This window comes from Aythya marila (assembly GCF_965140915.1).
Source record: "Aythya marila genome assembly, chromosome: Z".
Classification (NCBI taxonomy): domain Eukaryota; kingdom Metazoa; phylum Chordata; class Aves; order Anseriformes; family Anatidae; genus Aythya; species Aythya marila.
The window spans coordinates 22,114,340-22,132,717 of NC_139080.1; the positions used below are offsets into that span (position 1 = coordinate 22,114,340).

The 18,378-nt window shown below is 42.2% G+C and overlaps 1 protein-coding gene across 4 annotated transcripts in view; it reads left to right on the forward strand.

Annotated features, from left to right (window-relative positions):
- Nucleotides 1–1,604: 1,604 nt before the first annotated feature.
- Nucleotides 1,605–18,378, forward strand: part of RNF180 (ring finger protein 180) — a 90,867-nt gene continuing 74,093 nt past the window's right edge. The window contains exons 1-3 of one of the 4 annotated variants that reach the window (XM_082783842.1): nt 1,605–1,795; nt 7,542–7,673; nt 13,783–13,878. In XM_082783842.1, coding sequence (XP_082639968.1) covers nt 7,572–7,673; nt 13,783–13,878 — 198 coding nt within the window. In that variant the 5' untranslated portion in view covers nt 1,605–1,795; nt 7,542–7,571. Of the gene's footprint in view, nt 1,796–2,066; nt 2,109–7,541; nt 7,674–13,782; nt 13,879–18,378 lie in introns of those variants that run through there. The other 3 variants (XM_082783840.1, XM_082783839.1, XM_082783841.1) reach the window with 3 other exon arrangements.

Below are 18,378 nucleotides of genomic sequence, written 5' to 3' on the forward strand. Positions count from 1 at the left end.
ACAAGCATAAAGTATTTTAGTTAACTGTAGTTACTGAAAAACATAAGAGTTTCTGAATGAATGTTTATTGTTATTTGTATCATGCTATTCTTTGAAATCTCTTCCCATGAATAAGACTTTAGATAGCTGGAACTGAATAAATCTATACACTCTGCCAAGAAACAACAGACTAAATAATTCCTCTGTTAGAAGGCAGTCTATCAGAACCACAGCATAGCAAAGAGCAAACATCAATGGTATCGCAGAATCACAGAATGGCTAAGAATGAAAGGGACCTCTGGATGTCTTCTGGTCTAACACTGTGCTCAAGCACAACCACCTTAGAGGTGTTTTCTGAGGACCATGTCCAAATGCTTTTGAGTATCACCAAGGATGGACACCATAATCTCTTTGCCCACCCATGCTCAAGATAATGGCCTTCATTGAGAAATCTTCATTGAGAAGATTCCCACAGGCCAGAGGGGATGTTCAGCATCTCCTGGTTGAACAGTCCCAGCTATCTCAATCTGTCCTCATGCGAGAAGTGCTCCAGCTCCTTCATCACCTTTGTGGCCCTTTGTTGGGCTCTCTCCAGTACATCCATGTCTCTCTTGCACTGGTGAGCACAGAACTGGCTGCAGGACTTCTCTAGGTTTAGCCTAGTAACCAGTACTGAATAGAGAAGGATCAGCTCCCTTGCCCAGCCAGCCACACTTCTCCTAATGCAGCCCACAATGCCATGAACCTTCCTGCTGCAAGGCTGCATTGCTGGCTCATGGTCAGCTTGGTGCCCACCAGGACCCCCAGGTCCCTTCCTGCAGAGCTGCTTCCCAGCTGGGTGGCCCCAGCCTGCCCTGGTACCTGGGGTTGTTCCTCCCCAGGTGTCATATTCTGCACTTCTTGTTGATTTTCATGAGATTCTTGTCAGCCTGCTTCTCCACCCCATCCATGTTCCCCTGGATGGCAGCATGCCCCTCTGGTGTATCTGCTACATTTACAGGCACTTTTGTGTCTGTGTTCTCTCCCATGCTGCCCTACATGATTTAGAGCAACTCTGCATTCATTAATTTACTTTGTTGTTGTTCCGTATTTAGTTTAAAACTTCCTCTTTCCTTTGGTGCCTATTAAAACACGCAGGGGCTGCTGATGAGCTGACAGGCTGCTCAGTACGTGACTGCTTGCTGGCGGCTGTGTGTCCTCTGATCGCCCTGGCCCCACTCCCTGGCTGTGAGCTGGGCCACGGCTTGTTCCTTGGCCCTGAGGAGCCCCAAGCACGGCGAGCCCCGCGCTGCGCACCTGAAGCAGCAGCCTGACGCCTCAGGGAGTACCTGCACTCCCCTCTTTACAGACAGAGACCGCTTCTCCCCAGCACACACACACACACACACACACACACTCAAATCTTCCAGTTTGCATTGAAAACTTCCATTTCGCTTCTCCCACCGCCTCGGTCACACCCTGCCGCCGGGGCCGACCCCACCCCGGCTCCCCCTCCGCCAGTCAGCAGCCGAGAGGCCGTGCCACCCTCAGGCCTCGCCGCGGCACGGGCGGCCCCGGCCACCACCCGCCGCCTCCTTCCCCGGCCCCCCGCGGCAGGGACGGGGCGAGGCGGCCGCCGAGGGGAAACTGCCGGCCGCAGGGCGACCTCCACGGCGGGCAGAGCCGCCGGGGAGGGGGCCGGTCTCGGCGCTCGCCGAGCGCTTTCCGCTGCCGTTTGTCTCCCGTCTCTTCCCGTTCGCAGGAGCAGCTGCCGCTGCGCAACCCCTTCCCCGCCTCCTCCTCCTCCTCGCAGCCTCCCTCGCACGGCGCGGCCCCGGTAAGCGGCGCCTCGGGGGCGCGGGGCGCGGGGCCGACACCTGCCGGCGGGGCGGGGCGGGGCGGCGGGGCGGGGGGCGCGCTGCGAGCCGCGGGGAGCCCCCGGACAGCCCCCGGCGAGCCCCCGGCGTCTCCTCGCAGCGCACTCAGCGGCGCTGCCGCCGCCTGTCAGCACCCGCGGGGCGGCCTGGAGGCGGCCGCTGCCCCGCTGCCCCGCTGCCCCGCGGTCCGTGCCCCGCACGGCGTGCGTGTGTGTTTGGCCCCCGGTTTTGTGCGGCGGCTGGCGCTTGGGCGTGCAAGAGCAGCGAGCAGCGGTGAGACCGCCCGTGGGATCGCATGAGAGAAAAGAGCGTACGCGCCGCCGGTCCCTGGCTTCCCGCTGAGCTGTTTTGTCTGCTCCCTGTCAAAGCGATTTAAGCGCTCGGCGTTCTCTCGCTGTTACCTTCTACACCCATCGGCTTAGCCAGCATGCAGTAGGATTTGTTAGCGATTAAGTAACACCTTGCAAGTAACACGCTCTTTCCTATTGTTACATTAACTGATTTCTAATTTATGTGGGCTGCTCTTGCTGCGGGAGAGAGTCTGGTTGCCCTGTCTCGTCAAGCAGTGGACCATGATATGGGAGCTGACCCCACAACAATAGCTGAACTGGCAAAACAGTTCACAGTCCAGCAGGAGCCGACACAGGAGCAGCCTGGATGACACTAAACCCACCGTGCTGCTTCGCTTCTCTGGCAGCCTGGAGGCAGTTCCTCAAACATCGTTTTCTTTCTCCCTGCATAACTGTTGCTTTATTGAGGAATGCTCCTTAAGTGTCTTTCCAGAAGTGTCTCCTCAAAGCTGAAAAGCTGCAGACATTGGAAGTTTGTAGTTAGTTTTCACGTGTGTCTGAATGCCTTCCAGGATTGTTTCCCTGTTTAGCAAAGTGTCCGTTCCTGCCTTCCTGGGAGCAGGAACTTCTGGTTCTGGGCACTTGTTGTCCATGACAGCTCATCTGACTTGTCTTCGTCACCTTACCTCAAAGCTGGCAAGCACCTACTGTTCTTTACAATGCTTGCTGTAACTAATGCTCAAGTTTCTGTGCCCTAATTCCTTACTGCAACCTAATTATTATTGTCATCCTTGTGGCTGTGGCATCCTGAAGGGGTTATAGATGACTTTTGAAGAAAAAAGCATCAAAAACCACGTGTTCTGCTCTACCCATTCTTTTAGTTTTACATTTTTGAGAGGAAAGTGAAGTTAGTTGAAGAGAAATCCTTGAATAGGCTTTCAATAGAAATATGTTTTTATATTTAGTCTTTTACCTTGCACATTTGAGAAACTTTTGGGGGGCTTTACTTCAGTTTTCCAGCAATCTTTTTGGTGATAAATGGTCAGAGCTTAATACATTGTTTCTTAACACAATCCAAATTGTATAGATATAGATATCAAAGGGGACTTCCTATTTATGAGAAGATGCCAAAAGGGAAAGCATCCCATTCAAGAAATGATAAGTAAACAGGAAGCAGATCAACTCTGTGCCATTTCTTTGATTGCTGTCTGCCACTTGATCTTTCACCTAATTTTTACTGTTTTCTTTGCAAATTGTCCCACTAGCTTTCAGTGTTGTTGCTCATAAGTTTTCCAGATGGAGTGAGAGAAAGGAAAAATGTAATTATTGTTCCTTCTTCCCTTAACATATTGATGAGCATGTATGAATCTTGAAGATCTTATGCTGAGTTTGCACGTGAAATTTACTTGCAATTGGAATAGTTATTTAATCTTATAGTATTTCCCATCCTTATAAATGTAAGAAACAACATTTTAAAAAAGATCTAGTGTATTTTCTATTCTTTTCAACCCTAAAAAAGCATTCTCTTCTTTTTATGCTCTTGGAAATTTTTGTCATCTGTCTGATCAATTCAGGGCTGGTACTACTTCATTTTGTGTTCTGCAGCCAGATTTGAACACTGCTGTGCAAGAATAGCTGACCCATTTGGAAGAGTTCACTGAATACCTGAATAGTAGTGACAGAGATCAAGAAATCATGATCTGTGAGGAGAAAGGAAAAGAATTAAATTTATTTAGCCCAAAGACAAGCTAGAAGAGTAGCTGATATGTGAGTGCTTAAAGTTGTAAAATGTTGCTGCACAGAAGAAAAGGAGACATTTTGTCCTCTGCATTCACAGCAAATAAGAGAGAGTAAGATTTAAATTGCACAAAAAATCAGGTTAGATGTAAGGGCTATAATGACAGGAGATAACAAGGTAATAAAATGGTTTGGGAAGGCTGAAAAATCTCCATCAAAAGTCTGTAAGAGAAGGTTAGACAGACATTTCTCAAGAAAGAGGACTGGGTCCCCAACTTGGGAAGGAACCCTCTGCTCTTGGCTTTTCTATGACTGAGTCACAGGAAAAAAAGTTTGAAGGACATAAAACAAGCCACAGAGGAGCGTAGGCTTTTTTACACTCATATATGTCTGCATGCTATTTTGGAGGAAAACATGAGCTTGCACAAGGCAACTGATCTGAAAGCAGTGCAGCCACAACAAACATGGCCCTGTGCCAAGCTGAAAAGGCCTGCTGAGAGTGACACCATCTAGTCTCTGCGTGTCTGCCTCTCAAAATGGAATCTCTGGCCTTTATGTCGGCATTTTTGCTGAAAGACAACGCAAAGTGAGAACCATATGCCTTTTCACAGTTCTAAATGCAAACCGCGAGAGATAAAAATTTGCTAAAATGCATCCAGAACACTATGGTTAAACTGCATTTGAATAATAAAAACACTTCACAATTCTTTGTGTATGTGTTTTCATTTGAGTTCCAGTTTAAGTTATATGCAAATCAAAAGAGGAATGAATGGTCATGTAAAAAATCAGAAATGTCTCATTTGCTGTTTTCTAACATGGTGCTTGTAGAAACCTCTGTAATGTGTTAATGTACAATTATAGTGTTTCTTCTGCCCTCAGTAAGACCTGCAAAAGGGCACATACATGCAGAATTTTAATAGACCAACAGGAACTTTCCTTTTTAAATTCTGCTAGGCCAGAAGAATACCTAAGTCTATTGTAATATTTTATTAAAAAGTATTTGCACTTTAAGGATTTTAATATTTTTTTTCATATAGTTCACTGTCAGCATTTTTGGTCATACAAATACCTGTGGTATGCAGATTATTGTATCTATAGTACATTATACATTCATTTCTCTTACTAAAGTGTATTTTTAAAAAAAAGATGTATGCAGAACTAAGAAAATACTTTTAAAGTGTTTATCAGCAAAACAAAGGAGCTTTCATTTTGCAGTATAACAGTGATTGCTTGCTAGATACTGTTCAGGAAAGGGAGACGTTTACATCACTTCAGATGTCTTTACCCAGGAAGCATCACTAGCCTCAAATGAAGCAGATGTTGAACAGATAGCAAACCAGGGTGTTTTGTTTGTTTGTTTGTTTGTTTTCTAGAACAGCTATAATAAGGATAACATGCTATATACAGAGATTTAAATATATATACATGTATACCATTTTAATAGACAGATACAGGATATATGGCATACAAGATAGATGTCAGTAACTGCAGTATGTTCCAAGAATGTATCTTTACTGGCATATGGGGATACGGCTGTACTTGAAATGCCTATTTGAGCAAGCCTTAGGCAAAAAGTCTGTCTGACCTTCCTGGTTGGTCTTAGATCCCAGGTTCCCAGTGAGCTGTTATAAGATTAAATGAATTTTAGAAGTATGTTATGAAACTGCCAAGAATAAATTAATTACAACAGCTTTACAGGTGTGGGAGTGATACACACTCATAACTGGTAATCACTCCTTCAATAACCTGTGAAGTCTAATGCTGCATTTATCACTGTAAAGTGATGCACACTACCTGTAAAATCTTTCAGAGCCTAAATTTGTCTTTTGTTGTTGTTTTTTAATGTTACTCACTTTCACACTGTTTCACAGAGCAAGGTTAATAAAAAGTTTAGACTCTGGTTAAGGCATTTGAATCATCAAATTTTTGTCATGAATAATGACAAAAGGGAATGCATTTGGCATCAAAACTGTGTGGAGCTCCCTGTGCCATCAGCCCCTAAAGCTGAAGGAAATAGAGCTGGGAGTTCCAGCTCCCTTCCTCAACTCTGTTTTCCCTTCTCTGTCTGCTGATGAGCATGCTAATACCGCTGCTTGCCCCTAGCAGCAGTGATGTACCTACCCAGCTGGTCTGCACTGAAGACTGGTCTGTCCTTTTCTCTTGCTCCAAACCCAGCTAGACCTCAAACGACTTCCAGAGTAGGTCCCTGCCTTGCCCTTCTAGCAAGGGCTTCTAGCATAATCCTGCCTTTTCTGCAAGTGTCTCTTCCATGATCTTTTGCTTGGCCATCTTAACTTACATTAACTACTTATGTTTATTTATCTGGAAAGGAAGAAAAATGGAATTTTGATAAAATTTCATCTTAATTTATTTTGATGTTGAGAGAACGATTGCCTTCATTTCACTTTCTAAGCTTAGTGTGGATCTGGTTACAAAAAGTTGTGTGTACATTGAGCTAAGAATCTACTGAATGCACGTGATGTTTTAGCTCTTCCTTGTCAAACCACACTTAGACTGTCTGCATAGTTAGAAAGAGTAGGATATCTCATGAGAGAAGAACTCAGATATAAATGAGAAACAATGAATAACCAATGTGTGTGTTCATTTCCATTCAGAAAATGAGGTAGGAGAAGGCAAGACAGAAATGGGGAAGAGCATAGATTTATGTGTATAAGCCACATAGCTGTACATCTGGTACATCATGTACATCAACACATCTGGTGTTGATGACCTCAGTGAAAAATATACTAAAATGAAATTGTTGAAAGAACTGCTAAACCAAGTGTTTGAACTATAGAAGAATAGAGATTCTTTAATACTGGTTTGATTTTATGCTACTTCCTCCTTGTTAGAAAGGATGGTGCAATTTAGCACAGTGAGTCGGTATAACCATCCAGTTGAGTGTGTATATGTGAAGATATTTTTAGCTCTTTTCCATGTAGCTAGCACAAGAGAGTGGAACAGAAAGAAGTATGTAGAAAAGAGGGGAACATTTAGAGAAAGCTTGGCAAAAGAGAAGGCTTTGGAAAAAAGTTAGAGTAGACCAAAGAAACATTGGAACATAGCAAGGCACAAAGAAAGAAAAATACTCATCTTGCCCTTCTTAATTTAAGTCTTAATTTGAATCTGTTTTACGAGAAGGTTGATTCTGGTCTGTGAAAAGCTCTGTTACAGCTGTAGCACTGATCCTCCCATCTCCCTGTAGCAAGCCTCCTGGGACATACTGAGTAAACAACCTTTGTTTTTATGTCAGCATTCCTTTTTGTTATGTGACATATGTGTATGTGTGTGTATTAAATGTGTGGGATAACAATGACTTGTTTCTATGGACACAGGCTGGGAAGTAGTATGTTGTGGAAGAGGTGATTTGAAATCAGAAGGCTGAAGTTCTTGTCTTTTGTGTAAACACTGAGAAAGTTGGTTTTAGTTTGTTTGTTGTTGTTGTTGTTTTCTAGTTTCATGTGCAGCCTGAAAACAAAAACGGATGTTTCTCTTCACTATTTAAAGTGTTTAGGTGGTGTGCTGTACATGATTAGAGAATGCTTACATGTATAGACAAAGTATTGGTCTAGTCCATCGTGAAGAGATGACTGATAGACTTTGAGATTGCACAATGAAACCATATGTAATTTTAACAGCTGACTGAATTGTACATTTTTGTGTTTTTTTTTTCAAATAGACATACAGAGCCGAAGAATCAGAAGTGGAAATGAGTAGCCAAGAGTCTGATGTGCTACGTTGCTGGAGATGTAGAAAATACATAGCAAATTCTAACTGCCTTGCAAAATGTCATGGAAAAGAACCATCTGATGTAAGTATAATGTCTGTTGTTGTTGTTGTTTGTTTTATTTTTTGTTTGTTTGTATGTTTTTTGTTTGTTTGTTTGTTTTTTCCAGTGCCATTGGTTTTAAATAAAGGAGAACTATTAGATTTGCCTTCACTTAATTTGTCCTGTGGACAAATTAAAATATATATAGTTAAAATGTAGATAAGAATGTAAGCAGTAATGCTACTGAAGCCAAAAAAGAAACATTCAACTTTATGTTCTGCAACATGAAGGCTGGTATTCATGATACATTTGTGTACTAGCTCCTGTAATATATACAGTGTTACCTAACTCAGATACTCTTGCTACTTATTTTTAAAAAGTGGGGGATAGTCTGGGCACATAAATCATTCAGATTTGCCTGCCATGACGGCGGATGCCCTGCCAGGTTAAAATACAACTTAGTGACTCACATCATTATCATTAAAATAAAAAGTAAAATGATCGTACAGAATAAAAGAGTGACAGAGTATTTCCTGCTGCTTCATAATGGCACTTAGTTATCATAAAGTGTTAAGAGTTTTTTCTAAATACACCAAGAATGCTGTGCTTACATCCTCCGCTATTGAATCAAAGAGAAAAAGTAAGTAGAAGGTAATGTTTTGTTGTTTGTTTTTTTTTCACACACCAGAAATGTAGCGACACTCTTTTTTAGCACTGGAGAATGCCATAGCCAGTGGAGTTAAACACAAAAATTGTATTATTTTTTAAGATCTTGATACAATTAGTATTAATAATAATCTCCATTTTATCCATCTGTATGCATTCAGTTCAGTAGTCAGAAATCAAATGTTTTCAACACATATTTGCAGGAGAGTGGGACATGCTTTCTCCTGATATACATCTCCAACAACATTTTCAGTAGTCCATCCTTTAAAAGCAGTGTATTTTCTTACCATTGACTATAGCAGTCTAGGAGGTTTCTGGAGAGCGTGGAAGATAGCTTCCTGACGCAGCTGGTTAGTGAACCTACCAGGGGTGGTGCCCTGCTAGACCTTCTCTTCACAAACAGAGAAGGACTGGTGGAGGATGTGATTGTCGGGAGCTGTCTTGGGCAGAGTGACCACAAAATGGTGGAGTTCACTATTCTTGGCGAGGCCAGGAAGGGGACCAGTAAAACCGCTGTATTGGACTTTCAGAGGGCTGACTTTGAGCTGCTCAGGACACTAGTTGGTGGAGTCCCTTGGGAGGCGGTTCTGAAGGGCAGAGGGGTCCAGGAAGGCTGGGCGCTCTTCAAGAGGGAAATCTTAATGGCGCAGGAACGGTCTGTCCCCACGTGCCCAAAGACGAGCTGGCGGGGAAGAAGACCAGCCTGGCTCAACAGAGAATTGTGGCTTGATCTTAGGAGAAAAAAGAGGGTTTATAAGCTTTGGAAAAGTGGGCAGGCCACTAGGGAGGACTTTAAGGATGTAGCGAGGCTGTGCAGTGACAAAATTAGGAAGGCCAAAGCTCATCTGGAGCTCAATCTGGCTACTGCCGTTAAAGATAACAAAAAACGTTTCTATAAATACATCAACACAAAAAGGAGGACTAAGGAGAATCTCCATCCTTTACTGGATGCGGGGGGAAACTTAGTTACAAGAGATGAGGAAAAGGCGGAGGTACTCAATGCCTTCTTTGCCTCAGTCTTTAGCGGCAATACCAGTTGTTCTCTGGATACTCAGTACCCTGAGCTGGTGGAAGGGGATGGGGAGCAGGATGTGGCCCTCACTATCCATGAAGAACTGGTTGGTGACCTGCTACGGCACTTGGATGTGCACAAGTTGATGGGGCCGGATGGGATCCACCCAAGGGTACTGAGAGAACTGGCAGAGGAGCTGGCCAAGCCACTGTCCATCATTTATCAGCAGTCCTGGCGATCGGGGGAGGTCCCAGTTGACTGGCGGCTAGCAAACGTGACGCCCATCTACAAGAAGGGCCGGAGGGCAGACCCGGGAAACTACAGGCCTGTCAGTTTGACCTCAGTGCCAGGGAAGCTCATGGAGCAGATCCTCCTGAGAGTCATCACGCAGCACTTGCAGGGCAAGCAGGCGATCAGGCCCAGTCAGCATGGGTTTATTAAAGGCAGGTCCTGCTTGATGAACCTGATCTCCTTCTATGACAAAGTAACGCGCTGGGTGGATGAGGGAAAGGCTGTGGATGTGGTCTACCTTGACTTCAGCAAGGCTTTTGACACCGTCTCCCACAGCATTCTCCTCAAGAAACTGGCTGCTCTTGGCTTGGACTGGCGCACGCTTTGTTGAGTTAGAAACTGGCTGGGTAGCCAGGCCCAAAGAGTCGTGGTGAATGGAGCCAAGTCCAGTTGGAGGCCAGTCACTAGTGGCGTCCCCCAGGGCTCAGTGCTGGGGCCAGTCCTCTTTAATATCTTCATCGATGATCTGGACGAGGGCATTGAGTGCACCCTCAGTAAGTTTGCAGATGACACCAAGTTAGGTGCGTGTGTCGATCTGCTTGAGGGTAGGAAAGCTCTGCAGGAGGATCTGGATAGGCTGCACCGATGGGCTGAGGTCAACTGCATGAAGTTCAACCAGGCCAAGTGCCGGGTCCTGCACCTGGGGCTCAATAACCCCAAGCAGAGCTACAGGCTGGGAGAGGAATGGTTGGAGAGCAGCCAGGCAGAGAAGGACCTGGGAGTGATGGTGGATAGTCGGCTGAATATGAGCCAGCAGTGTGCTCAGGTGGCCAAGAAGGCCAACAGCATCCTGGCTTGTATCAGGAACAGTGTGACCAGCAGGGCTAGGGAGGTGATCATCCCCCTGTACTCAGCTCTGGTGAGGCCGCACCTCGAGTACTGTGTTCAGTTTTGGGCCCCTCGCTACAAGAAGGACATTGAGGTGCTTGAGCGGGTGCAGAGAAGGGCGACGAAGCTGGTGAGGGGCCTGGAGAACAAGTCCTACGAGGAGCGGCTGAGGGAGCTGGGCTTGTTCAGCCTGGAGAAGAGGAGGCTCAGGGGCGACCTTATCGCTCTCTATAGGTACCTCAAGGGAGGCTGTAGTGAGGTGGGGGTTGGTCTGTTCTCCCACGTGCCTGGTGACAGGAGGAGGGGGAATGGGCTTAAGTTGAGCCAGGGGAGTTTTAGGTTAGATGTTAGGAAGAACTTCTTCACTGAAAGGGTTGTGAGGCATTGGAACAGGCTGCCCAGGGAAGTGGTGGAGTCACCATCCCTGGAAGTCTTCAAAAGACGCTTAGATGTAGAGCTTAGGGATATGGTTTAGTGGGGACTGCTAGTGTTAGGTCAGAGGTTGGACTCGATGATCTTGAGGTCTCTTCCAACCTAGAAATTCTGTGATTCTGTGATTCTGTGATCTTTCTGTTTTTAAGCTTCTGGAGACTTAAGGTGGTTTATTAGCTGAATTTGAATTTTAGACTACAAGGTACGTTCATCTCAGAACTCAGCATTAAGAAAATACTTTCACCATCTTTACTTTTTTCTAATATTGCTATAGCTATTCTTCAAAGAATTGAAAGAAAGACATAAACATAGAAGACAATAACATTAAAAAAAAAAAAAAAAAAAAGTGGAAAACCTATTCTTGCACTGCTTTTAGGTTCTGGTATTTAGGTTCTTTTGGTATTTATTTTAAAGTTAAAAGCTCCATTTTCTTTAAAACAAATTAAGAAATTTTGTGTAACTATCTTACAGTACAAAAGTAAAGCTTTTAAATGGTTTTGTAAAATTTCTGAAGCAAAAGTTTATTAGTAATATTATTCCTTTTGAATAAATAATGCAATCAAAGTCAGCAATATTTAGACATAACAAATACTAAGTCTTAGACACCACCTGAAACTTAAGTATCTGAACTGCAGATATTTCTTGACAAGAATAGCTTTATTTAAAATAAAATCTTTTCACATTTAATGCATTTTTTTTTGAACTTGTACTTAAATAGTATAATTGTTAAGTGCATTATTACTGGAGTTACTCTGTTTGTAAAATGAAAGCTCACTTTCAAAAACACTTTAGTTCCAATACATCACTGTTCTTACAGAGATCATACATGTCAGTGGATGTCATGCCTGTATGTGAGAAGGTACCTACTAGAGGGTAGGAAAAGACTGACCTGTTGCATACATACTAGAAATCTCCGCTCTTCTGTACAGGCTATGGGGACATATTGTCACTAAAATAACTCACATAATATGTTCTTGTCTTCCTCACATCACAAAGTACACAAATTGTATTTTCAATTTCAGTTCATGTTGCATTTTTTTTTCACCTCCTATTTTGTTTTGTAGAAGGGGTTATCTTTGGGAAATCAAGTCTAGTGTAGATTTCCTAAACCATCATAGCTCTGCAGACACATTCAGTTGGTTCCAAGGGTTCCTGTGGCACACTGTTAAAGTAGTAAAACACACCTGTCAAGCAGAGCTGTACATTCAGTACCAACATGCATATGGTCCAAGGTGACTCAGTTGGCATTGCTCTATGCTGTCGTGTATTTCAGGATCTATGGTTAACATGGGTGGAACCAGCTGCCCATAATAACAGATGTGATCTCAATGTCCTAACCTATAAGACATTGCAAAAAAAAAATAGCAAGGAATTCATCTTCTTTCTAACAGTATAGACTTTTTTTTACGTTTTTATTTATTTTTTTTTTTTTCATTTTTAAATGATTACATTTCTAACAGTGCACTCCCTTTGCTTACAGAGCTTGAGGTTCCAGAATATTTTTCATGCTTAAAGCTTTTGTTTGTTTGTTTTATGCATGATTTAATTTTGTTTGTTTTTATTGGGGAGGATTTTCAATCCTTTCATGGAAGAATGTGGTTGAACGTTCAATTCCTAGCAGAGGGCCACCTTCCTTGTGCACAAGACTGAAAGCACTCTTTCTCTAATTATGTAGATAGCAGATAAAAAATGTAACTTAGTGCTGCTTTCAAAGGCAGTGGGAGGCAAGAATGTGCTCAGATGAGAAGAGTAGTGTTTTTAGTATATTTTTTTTCCTGTTGGATTTTTCACTTGCAATCAAAGATGTAGCTGAACTATGAGTTCTTATAAGAAGAACATAGAAGAACAACCTTAGAAGAAGGTGTTTAGAAGAAACCTAAAAGACAAATGTTGAAGTTATGAATACACTATCAAAAACTTATATTAGAATTATATCTAATTTGGAGTAAGAGCAGTATCCATAGACAGGAGGAAGATGTGGCATGAGTATGATAAATGAATCTATCTGTATATTTTAAGTTCTTCTGTCATTAAGTGGGGAATTTTTGAAAGTTTCAGTCTTCTGTATATAGCCCCCCTTTCAATTTTCATAATATTTTTTTCCTACCGTGAGTTCTGTAACATAGGAGTCAGTGACTGTTTTTTGTTGTTGTTGTTGTTTGTTTGTTTGTTTTATGTTCATCATTCTTTACAACTGATTTTAAGACTTTGACACTCAACAGAGTTTTCTTGTGTTTTAGCCATCCTTATAACTTTACTGATACTCTAGACAATATTAAAAGGTTTTAATTACATTTGTATCACTTCCGTGCTAAATGGAAGTTAAATATTTTTATTTATTTTAGTATCAGTTACTGAAATGTTATGCTATTCTTAATTAACAACTTTTTCTGATTTATTTTGTCTTCATTTGGTCACATAATTGCAGTTAAAATTGAAAAATTCCTAGAAGTCCCTGTTTTCTTAGATTGTTTTTCTAACAAACGTTTGAGAAAATGAATTTAAAACTACATGTGGAATAGTTATCCAGTACTGACCACAGTCTTCATATAAACTAGAACTTAAATTTTTACTGTCTTTACTGGAAAATTGTGCCAGCTGATAGTGCTTGTGAAATCAGTTTCCTAATATACTTGAAGATCAGCCATTGCATACTTTCTGTTCTTGCAAACAAAACAAAAACACCTCCAAACGCCTCCATCTCCACAGTGGAGTCTGTCCAATGTCCTTAGATCCAGAAATAGAGTATAATTGACAGCAGCTACCTGATTTTTGGCTTAAAGAATGCACCAACAACATTGAGATGTACCATTTATTAATAAAAATATTTACTAAATTTGGGAGACTGATTTCTAGATATGTTCAAACAACAGAAGTTTACACGAATGTTGAATATCAATACAATATTTCTTTTTTTAATAGACATCACAACCTTCAGCTGCTGCTCTGGAGTCTTGCAATGTATGGCATGTGAACTTAGAAGCCATTCCAGAGTGGGTGAAATGCGTCATTGAGAAGGTAGATTTTTTTTCCTTACATCTTTATCATTCAAGCAAATGTGAAATTAGTAAGGGGAACAAAATTCAAGGGTACCTTTCTGACAAAGTCCATATATATTTCAGAGACCTTATAATTGAGAGAATTTTTGTCAGTAGGTTTTATTATTACCATTCATAGAATCTTTATCCCCTTTTGATTATTTTTTTAAAATGTGTGTTCAAAACCTAAAATTGATAAATTCTGTTCCTGCCCATTTATAGATGAATGTATATACATTTGTCCGAATGACTGTTATGGGCAACACTGCATACCCTGACAATACTTAAACTGATGAATTATTCTTTAAGGAACTGAGAGATGCCTGTAGATTAGCTGCCCTTGTGACATGGCATGGGTGACAAACATGAATGGCTACCATACAGCTGATACAAACAGCTCCAGGAGATTCCTAAAATACCTTAATGGTAACTTCTTGGTACAGATACTAAAGCTGACTAGAAGAGTTGCCTTCCTGGATTTGTTGATTGTGAACATAGTGTCTTATGGGTGAAGTGGCAGTTGGTGGCAATCTTGACCATAGCAACCACAAAGTAGTCAAGTTTAAAATCTTTGGTAATAGTGCCACCAAAAGTACCATCAAAACTTCAGCCCTGGATATGGGGAGAGTAGAATTCAGGCTGCTCGAGTAGCTCATTATTAAGGTCCCCTGGGAACCTGCTTTTGAAAGCACTGGGCTCCATCACTACTGGTCACATGTTAAGTACTACCTTGTAAGAGCACAGGAACAGGCAATTCTGAAATGTCAGAAGTCAGGCAGGCAGGGCAGAAGGTTGCCTTGTCTGAGCAGGGATTTTCTTCTAGAGCTTAGTCAGAAAGTGTGTGGCCACTGGAAATAGGGTCAGGTGACATGGGAGGACTACAAAGATGCTGTTCACCATTGTAGGGAGAAAATTCATGCAGCCAAAGCTCAGAGATGAAGCTGGGCAGTACTGTGGGGGGAAATAAAAAGGTCTTTCTAAAACACATTAACAGCAAAAGGAGGACCAGAGAAAACATTTCTTAATGGGGCAGTCACCTCATAAATAGGGACTTAGACAAAGCAGAGATATTTATTTCTGTTTACGTGTGTTCATAGTGATAGGACAAGGGGGGATGATTTTAAAGTAAGATGGGAGATTTAGGTTACATATTAGGAGAAAGTTTTTCACTCAGAGGGTGGTGAGGCACTGTAACAGGTTGCCCAGAGAGGTTGTGGTTGCCCCATCCCTGGAGGTGTTCAAGGCCAGGCTGAATGTCGCTCTGGGCAGCCTGGTCTGGTGGTTGGCAAACCTGCCTATGGCAGGGGGATTGGAGTTAGATGATCTTTAAGGTCATTTTCAGCCTAGGCCATTCTATGATTCTATGATTTAGTGCCTTCCTTACCTCTGTCTTCAACACCAGTGGTGGGCTTTGAGACCCTCAGAGCCCTGAGTTAGAGGACTATGACTGTTGTAACAATAAACTCCCAGCCAGCCCCAAATTTATGCAGGATTTGGTGCTCCAGCTGGGTGCATGTAAGTGTATGGGGCTTCATGGGACTCCTCCCGAGGTACTCAGAGAGATGACAGATGTCATAGTGAGACCTCTCTCACAACAGTCTAAGGAGTCTGGAGAGGTCCCAGTCAAATGAAACCTGGCAAACATTCCGATTTTCAAGAAGGGTAAGAAAGAAAACCCTGGTCTTAATTCAGTGCCTGGTGAAATTGTGAAGATTATCCTGGGAGTTATTGAAAATCACCTGAAAGACAGTGCAGTCATTGGTTACAGTCAGAATGGGTTTATGAGCAGAAAGACCTGCTAAACAAACCTAATTTCTTTTTATTACAAGGTCATCCTGCTAGTTGACTAAGCGAAGCCAGTTAATGTAATCTTTTAGCATTTCAGCAAAACTTTTTATACCGTCTTTCACAGTATCCTTCTGGACAAAATGTCCAGCATACAGCTAGACAAATTCATAGTACAATGGGTGAACAATTGTTTGAAGGTCATAGTAACATCAGGCTGGTGGCCAATCATTAGACGAGTTCTGCAGGCTTCCATTTAAGAGCCAGTTCTCTTTAGCATTTTCATAAATGACTTGGATACAGAACTTGAAAGCATACAAATTTTGCAGCCAACTCTAAATTGGAAGGAGCTGTTGACTCCCTCAAGGGTAGAGAGGCATTGCAGAGAGATCTTGACAAATTAGAGGGTTGGGCAGTCATCAATAATATGAAGTTTAACAAGAGTGAGTGCTTGATTCTGCATCTGGGATGGGTCAACACTGGCTGGATGTGCATACAGACTGGGGGCCAAGGGGCTGGAGAACAACCTCGTGGGAAGGGATCTGAGCATTCTGTTTGATGGCAAGTTGAACATGAGTCAGCAGTGAGCCCTGGTAGCCAAAAGGGCCAACTGTACCCTGGGGTGCATCAGACATGGCACTGCTAGCTGGTGGAGGGAAAGGATTGTCCTGCTCTGCTCTGCACTGGTGCAGACTCACCTTGAGTACTGAATGCAGTTTTAGGTGCCAGAATATAAGAAAGACATAAAACCATTATTTTCCAAATAATATTACAAATATAATGAAGGGTCTGGAGGAGAAGACATCTGAGTAGCAGCTGAGGTCCCTTAATTTCTTCAGCCCAGAGCAGAGGAGGCTGAGGGGAGCTTCATGGCAGCCTGCAGCTCCTTCATGAGGGGAGCAGAGGGGCAGGCGCTGAGCTCAGTTCTCTGGGGACAGCAACAGGACCCAAGGGAATGGCATGGAACTGAGACAGGGGACGGTCAGGCTAGGTGTTAGGAAAAGGTTTTTCACCCAGAGGGTGGTTGGGCACTGGGACAGGCTCCCCAGGGCAGTGGTCATGGCACTGAGTTGCTGGAGTTCCAGCTCTCAGGTCTGATTTGGGCTTGTTCCTGTGTGGAGCCAGTAGCTGGAATCAATGATCCTTGTGGGTCCCTTCCAACTCGGCATATTCTATGATTCTATGATGATGTTGGCACATGGCTAGAAAATAGTTGCTTTCTTGCAGATTCAAACATCTGATGAGTTAGTGTCCCTGCTTTAACTGCCCATTTTAAATTACAAAGCATCTCACAACTCTCCTTCTTGAAATTATTGCTTCTGTTGAGTGTATACTTTATTTCAGGGCTAGAAGTTAATGTCATGGCATGGATATAATAAGCAGCAACTGTGGTTAATGTTTGCCTTACAGATTTCCTCTGATTAGTGTTTGATTTTGAGAAGCAAATGCACTTTGCATTGCTTTCTAATTAGGCTTCAGTGTCTAAGCTTTACTATATACTGTATACAAAAGAATATACATATATGCATATGTATATGTATGTACTTTAGATTTTCTGTGAAGTGGTCGAAGTGGTCAGCCAGTTGGAATTGATCTTTGTGGGTCTCTTTCAGCTGTTCTGTTCTGTTTTATTCTGTTCTATTCTATACTGAAAATAACTTCTGATCTAAGTAAATCCATCCAACACACAAAAAAATATATATACGACTGTAAAACTAATCATTCAAAAATTAAGAAAATTTGTTTCATCTTCCTTCAGAGTTTTGCTGTATATTTTATTTTGTTAAACATTAATTAAGCCCTTAAGAAAATTAATGATCTCATGGAGACTACAATAGTGTATGACAAAATACTAATCTTTGAAGAGAAAATAAATTAGGGGTGATGAGTTATTTTCGTGCTTTACAGAATTGCAGAATCTTGAAAGTCTGATCATGAATACACAGTTTTTATAGTAGTTTGTTATATTATTTCAGTACAATTGGAGTTAAAGTTGATATTAGCGTATCTCTTTTCACCTTTAGCTGTAAATGCCCCGTCTAATGCATTTGAAAGCCTAAAAGGTCGAGTTGGAGACCTGTGAGATAAAAAACCTATAGACAGTGACTGCTAAGAAAAGGCTTAGCATATTTTTCAACACTGCAGAAGACCAATGCTCCTCTGGTGGCCGAGGCAATAATAGTACAATATTTGTACTATTATAATATAAAGGGAACCAGTATTGTACTCTTTGAAAGCCTGCAGTGTCATAAGGTTTGTTGTTCATCCTTTCATGTCCTGGGAACTCTTGTCTCATTCACTTCTGACTTCTCTGGAAAGATGCTGCAGGTTTATGGATAAATTTGTGGCATTTTTAAACAATTTCGACTTGTCCCCAGATCCTCCTGGGCTCTGAATAATTTTGTGATCATGTGTTATTTTCTCCTGTATGACTCCTGAATCAAAGGCTAAAACATTTTACATAAGCACAAAGTCTATTTGCAGTCTGTAACAGCCCACTGCTTCCCAGCCAGTTCTTTTTTGCCATCTGTCCCTGTTCTTAACCAATCTCATTGGGTTTCATGCACAAATTAGTGTATAGAGAATCTTCAATAATTATAAATACCTTGCTAGCGCTGTTAGTGACCTTTATTGACTTGCATTCTCTTTGCCCCGTTACTCATCACTTGGTTTAGCTTCTTTAGCTAACCCTTCT